Raw genomic sequence first — 18,922 nt, 5'->3', positions numbered from 1 at the left:
ACTAGATTTCCATGATTTTGATGATTGCTCTCTAAACTTGCATCTTGCGGATTCTACCGTTAAGAAACCTATGGGAAGGATTAATGATGTTCTTATTGTTGTAAATAGGAATTATGTGCCCGTAGATTTCATTGTTCTTGATATAGATTGCAATCCTTCTTGCCCTATTATTCTTGGTAGACCTTTCCTTAGAACAGTTGGTGCGATTATTGATATGAAGGAAGGGAATATTAGATTTCAATTTTCATTAAAAAAGGGCATGGAACACTTTCCAAGAAAGAAAATAAAATTACCATATGAAACTATCATGAGAGCCACTTATGGATTGCCTACCAAAGATGGCAATACCTAGATCTATCCTCGCTTTTATGCCTAGCTAGGGGCGTTAAACGATAGCGCTTGTTGGGAGGCAACCCAATTTTATTTTTATTCCTTGCTTTTTGCTCCTGCTTAGTAATAAATAAAATATTTAGCCTCTCTTTTGCTTGTGTTTTTTGTGTTTATTAGTGTTTGTGCCAAGTAGAACCGTTGGGAAGACTTGGGGAAAGTCTTGTTGAACTTGCTATAAAAAACAGAAACTTTAGCGCTCACGAGAACTACTGTAATTTTTATTTGAAGAGTGATATTTAGTTAATTATTTTTGCATATGATTAATAGATAAATTCCTCACGTCCATAAATTTAGTTTAGAATTTTTGGGGTTCCATATCGTGCGCTAGCTACAGATTACTACAGACTGTTCTGTTTTTGACAGATTCTGTTTTTTCATGTGTTGTTTGCTTATTTTGATGAATTTATGGTTAGTAAAATAGTTTATAATCCATAGAGAAGTTGGAATACAGTAGGTTTAACACCAATATAAATAAATAATGAGTTAATTACAGTACCTTGAAGTGGTCTTTTATTTTCTTTCGCTAACGGAGCTCATGAGTTTTCTATTTTGAGTTTTGTTTTGTGAAGTTTTCAAGTTTTGGGTGAATTCTTTTGATGGATCATGAAACAAGGAGTGGAAAGAGCCTAAGCTTGGGGATGTCCATGGCACCCCCAAGATAATCCAAGGATACCAAAAAGTCAAAGCTTGGGGATGCCCCGGAAAGCATCCCCTCTTTCGTCCACTTCCATCGGTAATTTACTTGGAGCTATATTTTTATTCACCAATATGATATGTGTTTTGCTTGGAGCGTCTTGTATTATTTGTGTCTTTGTGTCTTAGTATGCCACAATCATTCTTGCTTTACACACCTTTTGAGAGAGCCACACATGAATTAAAATTTGATAGAATACTCTATGTGCTTCACTTATATCTTTTGAGCCAAGTAGTTTTGCTCTCTGTGCTTTACTTATATCTTTTGAGCGTTATAATTTTGCTCTATGTGCTTCACTTAGATCTTTTAGAGCACGGTGGTGGATTTTTTTTAAGAAACTATTGATCTCTAATGCTTCACTTAAATTATTTTGAGAGTCTCTTAATAGCATGGTAATTTGCTTAATAATAATATGCTTGGTATTCAAGATTTGTGAAACTTTCTTTTGAGTGTGTTGAATACTAAGAATACTTGTTAGTTGTGAATTGTTTTGAGATATGGAGGTGATAATATTAAAGTCATGCTAGTTGAGTAGTTGTGTATTTAAAGAATACTTGTGTTAAAGTTTGTGATTCCCGTAGCATGCACGTATGGTGAACTGTTATGTGATGAAGTCGGAGCATGATTTATTTATTGATTGTCTTCCTTATGAGTGGCGGTCGGGGACGAGCGATGGTCTTTTCCTACCAATCTATCCTCCTAGGAGCATGCGCGTAATACTTTGCTTTGATAACTTCTAGATTTTTGCAATAAGTATATGAGTTCTTTATGACTAATGTTGAGTCCATGTATCATACGCACTCTCACCCTTCCACCTTTGCTAGCCTCTCTAATACCACGCACCTTTCGCCGGTATCATACACCTACCATATACCTTCCTCAAAACAGCCACCATACATACCTATTATGGCATTTCCAAAGCCATTCCGAGATATATTGCCATGCAACTTTCCACCATCTAGTTCATCATGACACACTCCATCATTGTCATATTGCATATCCCGGTACACCGCCGGATGCATTCATATAGAGTCATATTTTTTTTCTAAGTATCGAGTTGTAATTGTTGAGTTATAAGAAACATAAAAGTGTGATGATCATCATTATTAGAGCATTATCCCAAGTGAGGAAAGAATGATGGAGACTATGATTCCCCCATAAGTCGGGATGAGACTCCGGACGAAAAATAAATAAAAGAGGCCAAAGAAGCCCAAATAAAAAAAGGCCATAAAAAAGAGAAAATGCCCAAATAAATAAAAAAATGAGAGAAAAAAAGAGAAGGGACAATGTTACTATCCTTTTACCACACTTGTGCTTCAAAGTAGCACCATGATCTTCATAGTAGAGAGTGTCTCGTGTTATCACTTTCATATACTAGTGAGAATTTTACATTATAGAACTTGGCTTGTATATTTCAATGATGGGCTTCCTCAAATTGCGCTAGGTCTTCATGAGCAAGCAAGTTGGATGCACACCCACTTAGTTTCTTTTTGAGCTTTCATATACTTATAGCTTTAGTGCATCCGTTGCATGGCAATCCCTACTCACTCACATTGATATCTATTGATGGGCATCTCCATAGCCCGTTGATACGCCTAGTTGATGTGAGACTATCTTCTCCTTTTTGTCTTCTCCACAACCACCATTCTATTCCACCTATAGTGCTATATCCATGGCTCACGCTCATGTATTGCGTGAAGATTGAAAAAGTTTTAAAAAAGTTAGAGTATGAAACAATTGCTTGGCTTGTTATCGGGGTTGTGCATGATTTAAATATTTTATGTGGTGAAGATAGAGCATAGCCAGACTATATGATTTTATAGGGATAACTTTCTTTGGCCATGTTATTTTGAGAAGACATAATTGCTTTGTTATTATGTTTGAAGTATTATTATTTTTATGTCAATATAAACTTTTGTCTTGAATCTTTCTAATCTCAATATTCATACCATAATTAAGAAGATTTGCATTGAAATTATGCCAAGTAGCACTCGCATCAAAAAATCTCTTTTTATCGTTTACCTACTCGAGGACGAGCAGGAATTAAGCTTGGGGATGCCTGATATGTCTCCAGCGTATCTATAATTTTTGATTGCTCCATGCTATATTATCTATTATTTTGGACTATATTGGGCTTTATTTTCCACTTTTATATTATTTTTGGGACTAACCTATTAACCGAAGTCCCAGCCCAGAATTGTTGTTTTTGCCTATTTCAGTATTTCGAAGAAACGGAATATCAAATGGAGTCCAAACGGAATAAAATCTTCGGAAACATGATTTTCTCACCGAACGTGATCCTGGAGACTTGGACCCTGCTCCAAGGAACAAAAGAGGCGGTCACAAGGGTGGGGGCGCGCCCCCTGCCTCGTGGGCCCCTCATTGCTCCTCCGACGTACTTCTTCCTCCTATATATACACACGTACCCCCAAACGATCAGAACAGGAGCAAAAAACCTAATTCGACCGCTGCAACTTTCTGTATCCACGAGATCCCATCTTGGGGCCTATTCCGGAGCTCCGCTGGAAGAGGGCCGTCATCACGGAGGGCTTCTACATCATCATAATAGATCCTGTTCCAACAGAGATCTATTCTATGTAATCTTGTTTTTGCGGTGTGTTTGTTGAGACCGATGAATTGTGGGTTTATGATCAAGTCTATCTATGAATAATATTTGAATCTTCTATGAATTATTTTATGTATGGTTGGTTATCTTTGCAAGTCTCTTCGAATTATCTGTTTGGTTTGGCCAACTAGATTGGTAGTTCTTGCCATGGGAGAAGTGCTTAGCTTTGGATTCAATCTTGCGGTGTCCTTACCCAGTGACAAAAGGGGCAGCAAGGCACGTATTGCATCGTTGCCATCGAGGATAACAAGATTGGGTTTATTTCATATTGCATGAATTTATCTCTCTACATCATGTCATCTTGCTTACGACGTTACTCTGTTTTTAACTTAATACTCTAGATGCATGCTGGATAGCGGTCGATGAGTGGAGTAATAGTAGTAGATGCAGAATCGTTTCGATCTACTTGTCACGGACGTGATGCCTATATACATGATCATGCCTAGATATTCTTATAACTATGCTCAATTATGTCAATTGCTCAACAGTAATTTGTTTACCCACCATAGAATACTTATGCTCTTGAGAGAAGCCACTAGTGAAACATATGGCCCCCGGGTCTATTCTCATCATATCAATCTCCATCACTTTAATCTTGCTTTGCCTTTTACTTTGCATTTACTTTTTTACTTTGCATCTTTATACCAAAAATATTATATCTATCAGATCTCACTCTCGTAAGTGACCGTGAAGGGATTGACAACCCCTAATCGCGTTGGTTGCGAGTAGCTAACGCTTTGTGCAGGTACGAGGGACTTGAGCGTGGCCTCCTACTGGATTGATACCTTGGTTCTCAAAAATTGAGGGAAATACTTACGCTACTCTGCTGCATCATCCCTTCCTCTTCGGGAAAAATCAACGCAAGCTCAAGACATAGCAGCGCCTCCCTCCCTCCCGTGACACCTCTTCCTCCCTGCTTGCGCTTGGCGAAGCCCTGCCGGGATCTCGCTACTTCGACCACCACGCCGTCGTGCTGCTGGATCTCCTTCAACTTCTCCTCCTCCTTGCTGGATCAAGAAGGAGGAGACGTCTCCGCTCCGTACGTGTGTTGAACGCGGAGGTGCCGTCCGTTCGACGCTAGGATCATCGGTGATTTGGATCACGACGAGTACGACTCCATCAACCCCGTTCTCTTGAACGCTTCCGCTTAGCGATCTACAAGGGTATGTAGATGCACTCCTCTCCCTCTCGTTGCTAGATGACTCCATAGATTGATCTTGGTGATGCGTAGAAAATTTTAAATTTCTGCTATGATCCCCAACACAAACACCATGACCACCGCAGTAGCAAATCTCACCATGGCGTCTCCGTATGTGCTCTTAGATATTCGGAGGTACTCGCCCCATGAATCTGCAGTCGTGCCATATGCAAGCATTCGCTATGCAGCCATGCCCTTGTGCTAACTAGAGCAATCTAATTCTTCCTACAACATCCTTGTTCAAGATGAAGTAGTCATCGTAGGACCGCATGCCATTGGAGATGCGACCAAACACATTTTTTCGCACTCGAAAGCATCGAAGAAAATTGTCAGCGAATAGGGCGTCGGGGGTGAAGTAGTCGTCCATCAACATCAAATGCCCACGTGCACTGTTCCAATCCAACACGCGATGACCATTGATCGATCCCTTGAAATTGAGAACATGCTCTTCCGCACGCTCCACGTCTAGAAGGACCGCTTGCGTCATCGTTATTGTATCCGCATACCTCCTCATCAGACGAGTCGTTGGACGACTCAACGTAGTGCTCGTACATGGACTCCATGTTTAAATCCATTGCTTCAAAGAAGGGAGAAAAGGTCAAAAATTTAACACGGGCATTTCACCAAACAATTGCCGGACGTGGTGACCCACGGACAGCATCCACATGGGCGGATGGTACCTGCATGGTGGAGGGACGAGTGGTGACGAACGACGGTGTAGGCAAAGCACGTGGCAACTGGATGGAGCGGTGGAGGCAGCGGAGGTCCGACAAGGGCTTGACGGACGGCCAAGATGGTACAACGGCGATGACCAGGGAGCAAGCAGATGCAGAGAAAGGGAAAAGGGATGAAGACCGGGTCTGGGTGTGGTTTTGGGTGGGCTGTGGGTGTCGGAGTCTGACGTAGTAGCTGTCCGGACTCCGGCAAAGCCTCCCTAGTTTGCTTTCGGTTTATGGGAAAATGAACATGCAAACTGGTCTGCAGACTGGTGCGGGATAATGTTGGATGTCAACGCATCCGGTCAGCGCCGTTCTGGACGTTTACCGGCCATTCGAGGGTCCGCTTTTAGAGATGCCGTAACCTGGCCAGATTTTATTCTCAAAACTGAAGTCAAATGTATTTTATGCTGCTTCCTGTATTAGTTTTCAGCTTCTAGTTCCATCGTGGTAACAAGTCTGGGACAAAGCATAGCACACCGAAATAAAGAATAAAATGCTGCATTTTTTAGTTATGCGGAAACCATATGCCTCATAACAATTCAAAAGTTAAATTTAATAATTCAGAAATACCAAAGAATTTCCCCTCCCCTCACCGTCTTGCTCTTCTCTTATCTTCCACATATATACTCCCTCCGTTCGAAAAAACTTGTCCCTCAAATGAATGTATCTAGCACTAAGTTAGTGTTAAATACATCCATTTGAGAAACAAGATTGAGACAAGATTTTCCGAACGGAGGGAGTACACCATATTTCAGAATTTTTTTTCAATAGCACCAAATTAAAGGGGAGTAGCTCTCCTCTTCTCTTATTTTCCACACACACACACACACACACACACACACACACACACACACACACATATATATATACACATCAATACCAACGTTGATCAACTCTAGCAAGCTCCATATTTCTACACAGACATTAAATAAAGTGCCATTTAAATTTTGTCTCTGCTGTTATTTCAGCATGATCATATGTGAGTTGTGCAATAATAGTATATTTGACGAAAGATGTAACTTTCTTCATCAAGAGCTGGTTTGCCCGAGTGGTTAAGGGGGAAGACTTAAGATCTTCTGCACATAAGTGCGCGTGGGTTCGAACCCCACAGCCAGCAATTTTTTTTGTCTACTTTTGACACGCAAAAAAAAAACATATGTATTTTTCCCAAAACATATAAATGTGATTTTTTTTTCAAATTTCGTGAAATGGGTTCATACGTAGACATGTCCAGAGTAGCATGTTCCTATACTTGGAACACATACTTCCCGCAAACGTATTTGTACCGCTGTTCGTCCTTTATTTTTTGCGAGTCATACCGTTTTTCGATGGGATATTATGCATACCAGTACAATGCTTCTAGGCAAGGGGAAAAACCCGAGTAAATTAAGTAAGACAAAATGACACTTTATTTGGAAGTCAAATCAAGACACGGGGAAATGGAGTCCGTCCCAAATTCTTCATCGACTGAACTCCATTTTTTAAAGCAATAGAGTTCATCGACTGAACTCTTGACATATAAGGACACGGAAGCACTTTATCCCTTTTACAAGAAAAAAAGAAAGAGAGCAATACGCGAGAAAGGAGTAGTATAAATACAACCCTGGTCCACGGCAAAAGCTTTGCGCCAACACCACCACCACCAAACTCTCTCCCACCCAACTCAACTCGAGCGATCTTCCTTCAAAGCCTCCACAGCGAGCAAAGCAACACCACCCTCCATGCCACCCTCCGGCCTCCTCTCCTACATCCCGACCAGCTTCTCCTCCATCCTCCCTGTCCGCGGCTGCGCCGCGCCCCCCTCGCCGTCTCCGTCTCCGTCGCCGGCGCCTCCACCGGCAGCGTCTCCGGCCCCGAGCAAGATGTCGCCCTCGGTGAAGGCGGCGGACCGCGCGGAGCTGGCGCGCGTGTTCGAGCTGTTCGACCGGAACGGCGACGGGCGCATCACGCGGGAGGAGCTGGAGGACTCGCTGGGCAAGCTGGGCATCCCCGTGCCGGGCGACGAGCTGGCCGCCATGATCGCGCGCATCGACGCCGACGGCGACGGGTGCGTGGACGTGGAGGAGTTCGGCGAGCTCTACCGCACCATCATGTCGACGAGCAGCGGCGGGGACCAGAAGGATTCGTCGGACGAGGAAGAGGACGAGGACATGCGGGAGGCGTTCCGCGTGTTCGACGCCAACGGCGACGGGTTCATCACGGTGGACGAGCTGAGCGCCGTGCTGGCGTCGCTGGGGCTGAAGCAGGGCCGGTCGGCCGAGGAGTGCCGCCGCATGATCGGGCAGGTCGACCGCGACGGCGACGGCCGCGTCGACTTCCACGAGTTCCGCCAGATGATGCGCGGCGGCGGGCTCGCCGCGCTCGCCTGATCGACTTCGACTGATGCTGATGAATGTGCGCTTTGTATGCTTGGTTGGTAGCAGGTGTATGTAGATATCTGGCTCGGGCCGGGGCGAATCCGTGTAACCGCTCCCGAAATTCATCTCGTTTTTTCCGGTTTGTTTGTTCCTTCGTACGCTTAATCTAAGATGTACTGTAAGATTGATGGGCTTGCAGATTAATGGTTTGTACGCTTGCTGCTCGCAAGAGTTACTTGGAAGAATTACCACAAGGTTTTGTTCGTCGTGTGCACGTAAACACTGTAGCGCATCTCTTGGCGCCAGATTCTGTCGTTGAGTTGAGTTGAATCCGGCGTCTCTGCTTGGCTATTTGCGAACATTCCGGCAGAGTCTCGCTGCTGGTCTGCGTGCTTCGTGGCACTGGCTGGATCTGAAATGTGCAATTGTGCACCCAAGAGTTGAGTTGACCCGCCCCCATTGCACTTCACGATGCATGTGACGATGGGCTCACCGGCTAGCTCGGACGAATTAGATATTTGTGTCCTCTCTCCCCTAGAGACTAGAGTAGGAGCATGAGCTAGCGGCACAGCGATCTGCCAGTCGGCCGATCGACGCGCTTCCTGCGCGGCCCACCCAAGTAAGGCCATCTTCAATGCGGACCCGCAAACTTTTCGTAACTGTTCAGCACACATGTTTCATTGTGTGAGCCGGATGCGATTTCTCTTACAAATCAAAGACAAAAGTGAAGGAGGTTTATTAGAGCCCGGACCGATTCTAAGTCCGCTTTTGACCATCCTGACCCACCAAAAACCTCTACCCTTTCCCGCGCGTTTTCAGTTTGCGCCCGCATTCATGCCCAGCTAGAGCGGACGCGGCCGCTCACCGGCGCCGGCATGGAAGCTTTTCGGTGCAGGCGACCGTCGCGCGTTTAAACGACACGACGGCCGCCCGTCCGTCCGTCTGCCGCCCGCATTGATGGCACACGGTTGCCGAGGCTTCTCCTCCGACGCCACACATCCGTCCCTCTGTCCGCCCACCGGTGCTACCACTGCCCCGGTGCCCCAGCCATAGCCACAATCATCACTCTTCGCACCACTCCTCGCCGTGGATCCCTCCGCCGTCAAAACTCTCTGGGACGGGTTGACATCAGAGCAGAAGAAGGCCATGGCCTCCATTGCCGCCGGTAGGCAACCGAAGGGCACCTCCTTCTCCGACGTGCAAATGGAGGGCGCCTCCTCCGACGAGCCAGCGCCACCCTCCTCTTCCTCCACGGCACCATCCTCCTCCGCTCCACCCTCGCCGGTGCATTGCACCATGACCATCGGCAAGGCCCGTGCCCATTTATATGGACATGGTGCAGGAGGAACGAGAGGACCGGTTTCGGGAGGCGCAGGCCGACACCAACTACAACCACAACCTCATGCAGGAGCATCTGCAGGCGGAGGAACAGGTCGCCGACGGCAGGGCGACCGCGCCGGACACGGACCTAGCCGAGCAGAAGGCGTTGCTTGAGTTCTACCTCTCCACCTGCTCCACCCGCCTCGCCCGCTAGCGGTACTGGCAGCGGGTAACGGAGGTGGCGGCCGCCGGCAAGGAGTGCGACGGGGAGGAGGCCACGCCCCGACGCCATGACCACGAAGAAGCCGACACGTCCGTGAGCGCCGTCGACAGCCAAGACGATTAGTGCACGGTAGGTCGTCGACGCTCGTGTCCTAGGAAGGCCACCGCTCCTCCCCTCTCGTCGACACCAAGCTTGGTGGGCTGAGCATCTTCGGCCGATTAGTCGCTTGGCGACGACATGGAGGCGGACAACTTCACTTCCCGGGCCTTCGGAGACAGAGGTTACAAAGGCAGATGTGGAGAGCGTCGAGGCGGAGCTGGACAAGGCGAAACTTCAGTTCTCTTGGTTCATGGCCGAACACGGGGAACTGGCGCCGGCGATTATTTAGATTAGGTATTAATTATACTTTAGAGCCCACCTAGCACAACTTTAATGTATTTGTAATGAAATCCGTTATGTTTATATGAAATCTGGCCATGTTTATATGAAATCCGGACTTGTTTGAACGAATTTCGTCCCGTTGATTCGAGTTGTTGTGAAAATGTATATGGCTACGGTTGGATGGCTATCTCTTGCATCCGTGCCCGCAAAAACGCGGACTAATTCTCTATCCACGGAGGGGTTAAAGAGGGAAATTTTCAGGTTACAGTTGAAGATGCCTTAACAGAACGACGCGTAGGCCACGTCGCCGATCGATCGTGCGCCCACGGCTGCGCACACAGCTGGCGGAGTGACGGGGACGCGTGCCATATTACGACAGGTCAGCCATCCCCCACACGATCGTCCCACGCTGCGTGCGTGCACGGCCGTTGGAGGCGCCGCGGGCGTGGGCGTCGGCGACGGCGTGGGCGCGTGGCCGTGCATGGGCCGTTCGGCGGCCAGCCGTAGAACGCGCGTTGCCTCGGTCGGCCAAACCGGCGAACGTGGCTCGGTCGGTCACAGTCGCACACGACCTTCAACCTGGCCTAAAAATGGCTGACGTCCGTGCGCGTCGCGATTGGCAGAAAACACTTGTGAACGGAATCCGGCGAACGTCAATTCAGGTTCAGGCTGTTTTTTTCTTCTTTTTGACAATCGGATGGCTTTACGTGTTCAAGGTCAAGCCTTCAAACTTCAAAGGAGTATGTTGCACCCGGTCCTGGCCTCATGAGCCGTCAACGCAGCTGCATAACGAATTTACTCCTACGAATTACGACGACAGAGATGCAGATGCAGAGCGACGTGATGTGCTTGGTCGTCCTGCCGGCGGCCGGTTGTCTAATTCAAACGTCGCACACGGCCTGGTAAGAGTGCACGGCAGGTAATGATGCGGCCAGGGTGACCAGCAAGTTAATCCCGCCGCTCTGACTCGTTCGGTTTCAGGATTGGTCACGGCATGTCGAAATCCTCTGCTTTATAGCGCGTCAACAACAGCAGTAATCCCTGACAATGCAGGCTAATAATTACGTCCATAGTCCTGATATATTCCTTTTGTTAGCGGTAAACCACACTTTATTAGCTAGTAGTTCGGTTTACTCGGATAACAAGAAGGTCATGGGGGTACATACCCTACTACAAATGGCGATCAACATCTAAGGAAGTAGACAAATTAACTAAATTGTGTACGTCAACATTCATCTGACGTCCTTAAAAACAAAATCACACCTAGTAAATTCCCGAGCATGAACTGTGATCTCCTTTGATGATAGCGCCGTATCTCCCTTCTGATCTAGGCTCGATCTCTTCTACTACTGTTTTGCAATCACATGCTATAGCCACTTGGTGCAAAGATAGGTCAAGTGCTTAGGGCGAGAGCCTCGCGGCATGCGAGCGCTTCCAACGTCGGCGGGTCAATAATGTCACTGAAAACCATTGTCGAAGAGCCTAAAGATAGTCCTGTGTAATCTCTGCATACCATTGCAAGCTGCTCCCCTTCTGTTGTTCCTTGAGAGCCCACCACTAACTTGGATTTTTTTCCACATCTATTTCCACCCCTGCGAGCCACTGGGTTGAGCAACATGAGATGATGTATCTGGCGTGTCTCCTGCTGGATTTTGGATAGTTGCTAGTTCAGCGATGAAGCTGTTAACGAAAGAATGAGTAGCATGTGGACTTTGCAGTACACCCTCGTGGATTGCCTTTCACCGGGCCGACCAAATGGCCCACATGGTGACTGCCATCTTGACCGAACTGTCATGTGGTAGATGATCTATTGCTTGAAATAAACACACTTTGGCCCTTGGCTTTGTAGATGCTTGTATAAAATTTGCTACATCTTCATCTACTAGCGTCCATACGCATAAGCGAATGGCGCCATGAGTCTTGCATTCCACACAGCTGTCACTTGTCATCGTCTATCATGCCGGATATCCTCGGTAGGGATTGAGTGCTTGGCCAGTCTCCATAAAAAAATGTGTATTTTTCTAAGAACTTGGACATACCACAAAGATGACCATGCCTTTGCTTCAGATTCATAATCACAGGAGCTCGCGTTACCTTCTAGCCATTCTTCATGTCACCTCTTTGTATCTACCAACATGCGATATGCTGATCTGATTGTGAACAATCCATTCCTTTTGAAGTTCCAGGCCCAATTGTCATCTATCTGCCGAGTGCAAATAGATATACTCAGAATAGCTGTCGTGTCCGTCACCACAAATGTCTGATCTAAAACCCCTCTATTCCATGATACATTATGAGTATCAATAAATTCATTTGCCATCGATGGCGGGTTAGCCGACAAGCATGCTGTCAGCCTCATCGTGGCATCCCTTGGAATCCAGTTGTCCATCCAGATTTTTGTTATCGAGCTGTCGCCCATTCTCATAATCAGCCACTGTTTAAGTACATCTCTTCCTTCTACAATGGCACGCCAAACCTGAGATGGCCGGTTGCCTAGTTCAGCATCAAGAATTGTGTTTCAAGGGAAATAAACGACCTTCAACAAGCTCGCACACAATGATTCATGCTACTATAGTAGCCTTCAAGATTGCCTTGCCAAGAGAGCTAAGTTAAAAAGTTCAAAGTCATGAAACCCTAAGCCAACCATGAATTTAGGCCGAGTCATAGATTTCTAAGAAACCTAAGTTGCCTTTTGTTTTCCTTCCTTGCTACGCTACAAAACTGTCTTATAAGTTTGTTTAAATGCTCACAAAGTCCCCTTGGTAGCTTAAAACAAGACATGGAGAACACTCTGACTACTTGTTCTACTAACTTCACCAAAACCTCTTTGCCTACATAGGACAAACATTTTTCTAACCATTCTTTCACTCCACAACCTATCTTTCGAATACTTGAATGCACCAAACTTTGAAGTACATATATCTGATGGCATGCCCAGGTACTTGTCATTCAAAGTCTCATTTGGTGCATTTAGGATTCCTTTTATCTCATCCTTAATAGTAGTGGGACAACCTTTGCTAAAAAAAGTTAGACGACTTGGATGAGTCAATTTTCTGACCCGAAGCCTTACAATATTTCTCCAAAAGGTTTGATACCCCAGTCACCCCTCCACCAGTTGCTTTGAAGAATAGTAGGCTATCATCTGCGAATAATAAGTGATTAAAAGGTGGGGCTGAAGGCGCCACTTGTATCCCACCCAGTTGAGATGACTGACCTAATTTTTTCAATAGGCCTGAAAGGCCCTCCGCTGCCAACAAGAACATGGAGATAGGATCTCCCAACCGGATTACTCTACTAGGTTTAAAATCCTCAAACTTTTTCCCACCGAACAAAACTGAATATCAGGCCGAGGTGACTAGGTTCATAACAATACCCACCCATCTTCGCGAGAATCCCAACTTCATCATAATTGCTCCCAGGACTCAGGTACTCCCACTCTAGCCTATCATGTGCTTTCATCATGTCCAATATGAGAGCACAATGACGGTGCTTGACTACCTTATTGTGCTACATAAAATGCAAACATTCGTATGCCACAATTATATTATTTGTAATAAGGCACCCTGGAACAAAAGCAGACTACTCTGCTAAAATAATCTCAAGAAGTACCATCTTCAGTCGGTTAGCGATAACTTTCACAGCTATTTTGTAGAGCACATTACACAAACTGATTGGACGAAACTATGAGAGTAGAGACAGATTTTTTACCTTCGGAATTAAGACATGGTAAGTTTGGCTAATACCCTCTGCACTCTCTCCCCCCTTCAACAATCTTGAGCACCGCCTTGGTAACCTCTTCTTCACACCCTGAAATGTTTCTGAAAAAATGCGAGGGGAAGCCGTCGAGGCCCGGCGCTTTAGTAGGGATCATTTGGTAAAGTGTTGGTTTCACCTCTTTCTCCATGTAAAACGCATCAAGTAGGGTGCGCATGTCAGTTGTGATCTTTGAAGGGAGCGCGTCCAAAACTTCTTGCATGTTAGCACAACCCTCTAATGTGTACAGGTTCTTATAGAACTCTGCTGTCATCGTCTCTAGCTCGACGACACTCAGTTAGCTGACCGTCTAGCCTGGCCAAAGCCTTAATCCGGTTCTTCCTCCTCCACATGGATGCACGCTGCTGGAAGTACTGTGTGTTTTTGTTTCCATAAGTAAGCCAGTCCACCCTAGCTCATTGACGGCAGAGGATCTCTTCCCTATGGTATAGTTTGACCAACCTATCAGTAACTTTGAGTTCTAAATTGACTCGGGCCGATCCGTCTTGGCACACTTTTCAACACCTCCAGCTGCCTTGTTGTAACGCCCTCGATGCGGCTATATCTCCCACATGTCGAAGCACGACTTAGAGGCATAACCGCATTGAAAGCAATGTCGCAAGTGAGGTAATCTTCACACAACCCATGTAATACATAAGGGAAAGAGATACGTAGTTGGCTTACAATCGCCAATTCACACAAATACATTAAAAACATTACATCAACCAAATACACTCAAGGTCCGACTACGGAACCAAAATAAAAGAAGACTACCCCAAATGCTACACAGATCCCCGATTGACCCCAACTGGGCTCCACTACTGATCAATTAGAACGAAACAACACAAAGGGCAAGATCTTCAACGAGCTCCTCCTTGAGCTTGGTTGCGTCATCTGCACGGACTCATCGGCACCTGCAAGCTAGTTTTGGAAGTATCTGTGAGTCACGGGGACTCAGCAATCTCACACCCTTGCGATCAAGACTATTTAAGCTTATGGGTAAGGTAAAAGGTATGAGGTGAAGCTGCAGCAAGTGACTAGCATATATGGTGGCTAACATACGCAAATGAGAGCGAGAAGAGAAGGCAAAGCACGATCGAGAAACTATGATCAAGAAGTGATCCTAGAACAACCTACGTCAAGCATAACTCTAACACCGTGTTCACTTCCCGGACCCCGCCGAGAAGAGACCATCACGGTAACACACGCGGTTGATGTATTTTAATTAAGGTCAACTTCAGGTTTTCTACAACCGGACATTAACAAATTCCCATCTGCCCATAACCGCGGGCATGGCTTTCGAAAGTTTAAATCCCTGCAGGGGTGTCCCAACTTAGCCCATGACAAGCTCTCACGGTCAACGAAGGATAAACCTTCTCCCGAGACATTCCGATCGGACTTGGTATCCCGGTTCTACAAGGCAACTTCGACAAGTTAAAACAAATCCAGCAACACCGCCCGAATGTGCCAACAAATCCCGATAGGAGCTGCACATATCTCGTTCTGAGGGCACACTCAGATGAGACATCCTACGAGTAAAACCAAACCTCGAGTTGCCCCGAGGTGGCCCCGCAGTCTTCTCGGTCGGACCAACACTCAGAGGGCACTGGCCCAGGGGGGTTAAAATAAAGATGACCCTTGAATCCGCGAAACCCAAGGGAAAAAGAGGCTAGGTGGCGAATGGTAAAACCAATGTTGGGCATTGCTGAAGGAGTTTTATTCAAGGCGAACTGTCAAGGGGTTCCCATTATAACCCAACCGCGTAAGGAACGCAAAATCCGGGAACATAACACCGATATGACGGAAACTAGGGCGGCAAGAGTGGAACAAAACACCAGGCATAAGGCCGAGCCTTCCACCCTTTACCAAGTATATAGATGCATTAATTAAATAAGATATATTGTGATATCCCAACAAGTAAACATGTTCCAACAAGGAACAACATCTCCATGTTCCAACAGGGAACAAACTTCAATCTTCACCTGCAACTAACAATGCTATAAGAGGGGCTGAGCAAAACGGTAACATAGCCAAACAACGGTTTGCTAGGACAAGGTGGGTTAGAGGCTTGGTTTAACAACATGGGAGGCATGATAAGCAAGTGGTAGGTATCGTAGCATAGGCATAGCAAAAGAGCGAGCAACTAGCAAGCAAAGATAGAAGTGATTTCGAGGGTATGATCATCTTGCCTGAGATCCCGCAAGGAAGAAGAACGAGTCCATGAAGAAGACAAACGGGCGTAGTCAAACGGATCCTCACAAACACGACGTTATCAGAACTAACCCGAAGAAGCAACACCGGAAAGAAAGCAAACAACATAGTAAAACAACCATCACATAATCATGGCACGATGCGCAATCAAGTATGATGCATGTCCGGTTTAATGAGGCATGGCATGGCAAAGTGCACAAGCAATTCTACAAATTAAGTGGAGATCAATATGCAACGAGTTGCATATTGACGAAACACCACAAGAAGTTATTTAGTTCGATCTCGTTTAAGTACCCAACAAAATTAAATGTTGATTAACATGGCAAGAGGTGAAGCATAAGTAAACTAAACATTTAGGCAAGTTTAAATGGGGCCGAAACAACAAGCAACAATTTCGGTAAAACCCCATATGCATTAGTAATTTAATGCAAACAACAATTTTTAACCATTTTAAAAGTTGTTATCATGATGCGAATGACATGAGCAAGTTTATGCAATTTTTTATTAAAAGTTTGACAAGAGCATTAAGAAGCATTTGGTCATCATGGCAGAACAAAAAGGTGCCACGGCAACGATAACGAAAACGGTGCCACGACAGCGTTCTGGTTCCGGTAACTCGATTGAGACGTTGGTGCAAAAGAAAGTGTGGCAGGAGCGTGCAAAAGATGGAAGGTGGGGTGCTCCCGGTTACCGGGTTCCCACATGACGGTGACAAGGTAAAAGAGGGCAACGTGCACCAACAAATCGAGCACAGTGCAAGCACGAGCATCTCATACATCGCAAGCATTCGTTGAAGGACGTTGTCTCGGGGTTATACCTTCGAAGCATGCATTATCGGAACGGATCGAGTTCGGCGGTAGGGGTACACATGTCAAAGGGGAAGTAGTTGTTCACGGGGTCGTCGTGGGAAGTAGCGGTTCACGCGACGGTAGTTGAACTTGACGTTTGCGTTACACGGGTCTTCGGCGACGGTCGTCGTACATGGTTCGGAGTGGTACTTGCTTCTTCGGACTTGTCGGTCTCGATTCTTGCGATGATAGCGGTATACGTCTCGTTTTCGGAGAGGTACTTGGGGTCATTTGAACTTGTCGGTCTCGTCATCTCGAAGGGGTGCTTGGCGTTTCTGAGATCTTCGGCCGTAGTGGTACTTGATGATACGGGTAGTCAAACTTGACGAAAAACGGGTCTCCTCGGGGACTTGATGCATCCAAAATCTCTGGGTTTGTAGTAGTACTTGACAAGGGTGGTGCTTGGCGAAAAACCTAGACGGTCTTGACGTTAATAGCCACAAGCAGGGGTGCACGGAGGATGCATCTTGCATTCCTCACGGAGGTGGTCTTGACCATGGCGTTTGACTGAATTCGAGCCCACGGGGACAAGCTGGCGAGCTACTGCCGCTGTTCGAGATGAATCAGGGGCCCGGGTCAGGCGAAGCGGAGGCATCGACTGATGAAGAGGATTCTGGCAAGGACGACGTTCTCCAGCGAGGTAGCGACGGACTTGGGGTGCAGGGGTGCCGAGGCGCTGAGCTGCAGTTGTTCGCTGCAGAGAGAGGCAACCAGGTGACGCGAGGAGGCCAGGAACACGGGGAGGTCGAGGACGGTGGCGCTGCAGCATGGAGGCACGGCGGACGAAGCAGGGAGGCAGATGAATGGGATGGCGCTTGGCGGCGGTCGGCAACGACACCGGTGGCGGGCGGACTTGCGAGTGGAAGGCGAAGTAGCGGTCTCGCGGCACCGGGAATGGGTGCGGGAGGAGGCGTAGGGCTCGCGGGCTCCTGGTGGAGGTTGGCGGTGGCGTCGCAGGCCGGCGGGGCACTTGAGGGCGTGGGGCGGTGCAGAGCTCCTGCGGCAAGAGATGAATGGCTCGGCTCGAGCTTGAAGGGGAACGAGGTAGTGGCTGACGAAGACTCTGCTCCAGCGGGCGTGCGGCTTCCGGCGGAGCTCGGGCTCCCGGTGAGGAAGACGAACGGGGAGGAGGAGAGATGGGGATCGAGGAGATGGGGTTCGGGCGAGAGGACTCTGGCGGCGCGAGGGAAGATGCGAGGGAGTGGGAGATGTGCGCGGGGGAGAGGGCTAAGGCTGCTAGGGTTAGGTCCGGTGCGGGTTGGGCCTGACCGGCTAGAGTGGGGAGGCCCAAGTGGGCTGGCTGATGGGCTTAGAGGTAAATGGCCGGCCTGGCTCCCTCTTCTCACTCTTCTTCTCACCCTTTTCAAAACAGAAAATAAAGAGAAAGAAAAAGGGAAGAAAAGAAAGGTTAGAGAAAGAGTTTGGGCACGGGGATAATTTTCACGGGCTCGTAAAAATGTGCACGGTCCACAAAAAATAGGGGAGACATGATTGAAAGATGTCATTCAAACACATTTGAATTTAATTCAAATGGGTTTGAACTAGGGCTTGGTTATAGAAGTGTCCAAAAATGTTGAGGTTTTTGGTAGAGCTCCGGAAAATGATGAAAGAAATTATGGGCAAAGTTTGGGGCCAAACTTGACGCAGAAAAGACATGTGATTATATGCTAGTGTGTTAAAGGTAATTCCACAATAAAGGAATATTTTATAATATCTCCCTAAATATCGGGAGGGTATGTTTAAAGAGAAACCACCATGTGAGTTCCCTCAATTTAAACGGATCGAAGATCCATACGGTTTACTTAGTTGAGTTGAAAAAAATAAAGATATGATGGCATGATGACATGATGCAATGCACATGATGCAACGAACCAAAACGAAACACCCGACAACACTCGGAAACATGGAAGGCATCTGAAAGCTCCGGTCTTGGGGCGTTACAACACTCCACCACTACGAGAGGAACTCATCCCGAGATCTAGAATGGCACCGGAGGGACAACGGAAAAGAAAGAGAAGAGGTAAAACTAAGTTGCTTCTTTGACAAACGAGTGAAACCAAAGAACCTCGAGAGGTTGACAAATTGAACGAAAGAAAACAATGAAGATGCAGAAAGTTGAAAACACTCTGTTAGACAAGAGGAACAAGGAACATTACTAGAACCTTGTAGGTTGAAGACATAAGAAAAAGGTTGCAATGAACA

General features: G+C 46.8%; 1 protein-coding gene and 1 non-coding gene across 2 annotated transcripts; both read left to right on the top strand.

The window, feature by feature from the left end:
• Positions 1-6,661: 6,661 nt before the first annotated feature.
• Positions 6,662-6,744, top strand: TRNAL-UAA (transfer RNA leucine (anticodon UAA)). Its single transcript has one exon. It is a non-coding gene; the product is annotated as a tRNA-Leu (tRNA).
• Positions 6,745-7,257: 513 nt separating this feature from the next.
• On the top strand, positions 7,258-8,247 carry LOC123185647 (probable calcium-binding protein CML22). The gene has a single exon (XM_044597495.1). It carries the CDS (start codon positions 7,349-7,351, stop codon positions 7,994-7,996), a length of 648 nt encoding a protein of 215 aa, XP_044453430.1. The 5' UTR covers positions 7,258-7,348; the 3' UTR covers positions 7,997-8,247.
• The last annotated feature ends 10,675 nt before the right edge of the window (positions 8,248-18,922 follow it).

Source organism: Triticum aestivum, chromosome 2A, assembly GCF_018294505.1.
Source record: "Triticum aestivum cultivar Chinese Spring chromosome 2A, IWGSC CS RefSeq v2.1, whole genome shotgun sequence".
Lineage (NCBI taxonomy): Eukaryota > Viridiplantae > Streptophyta > Magnoliopsida > Poales > Poaceae > Triticum > Triticum aestivum.
This window is presented reverse-complemented; position numbering and strand designations above follow the sequence as displayed.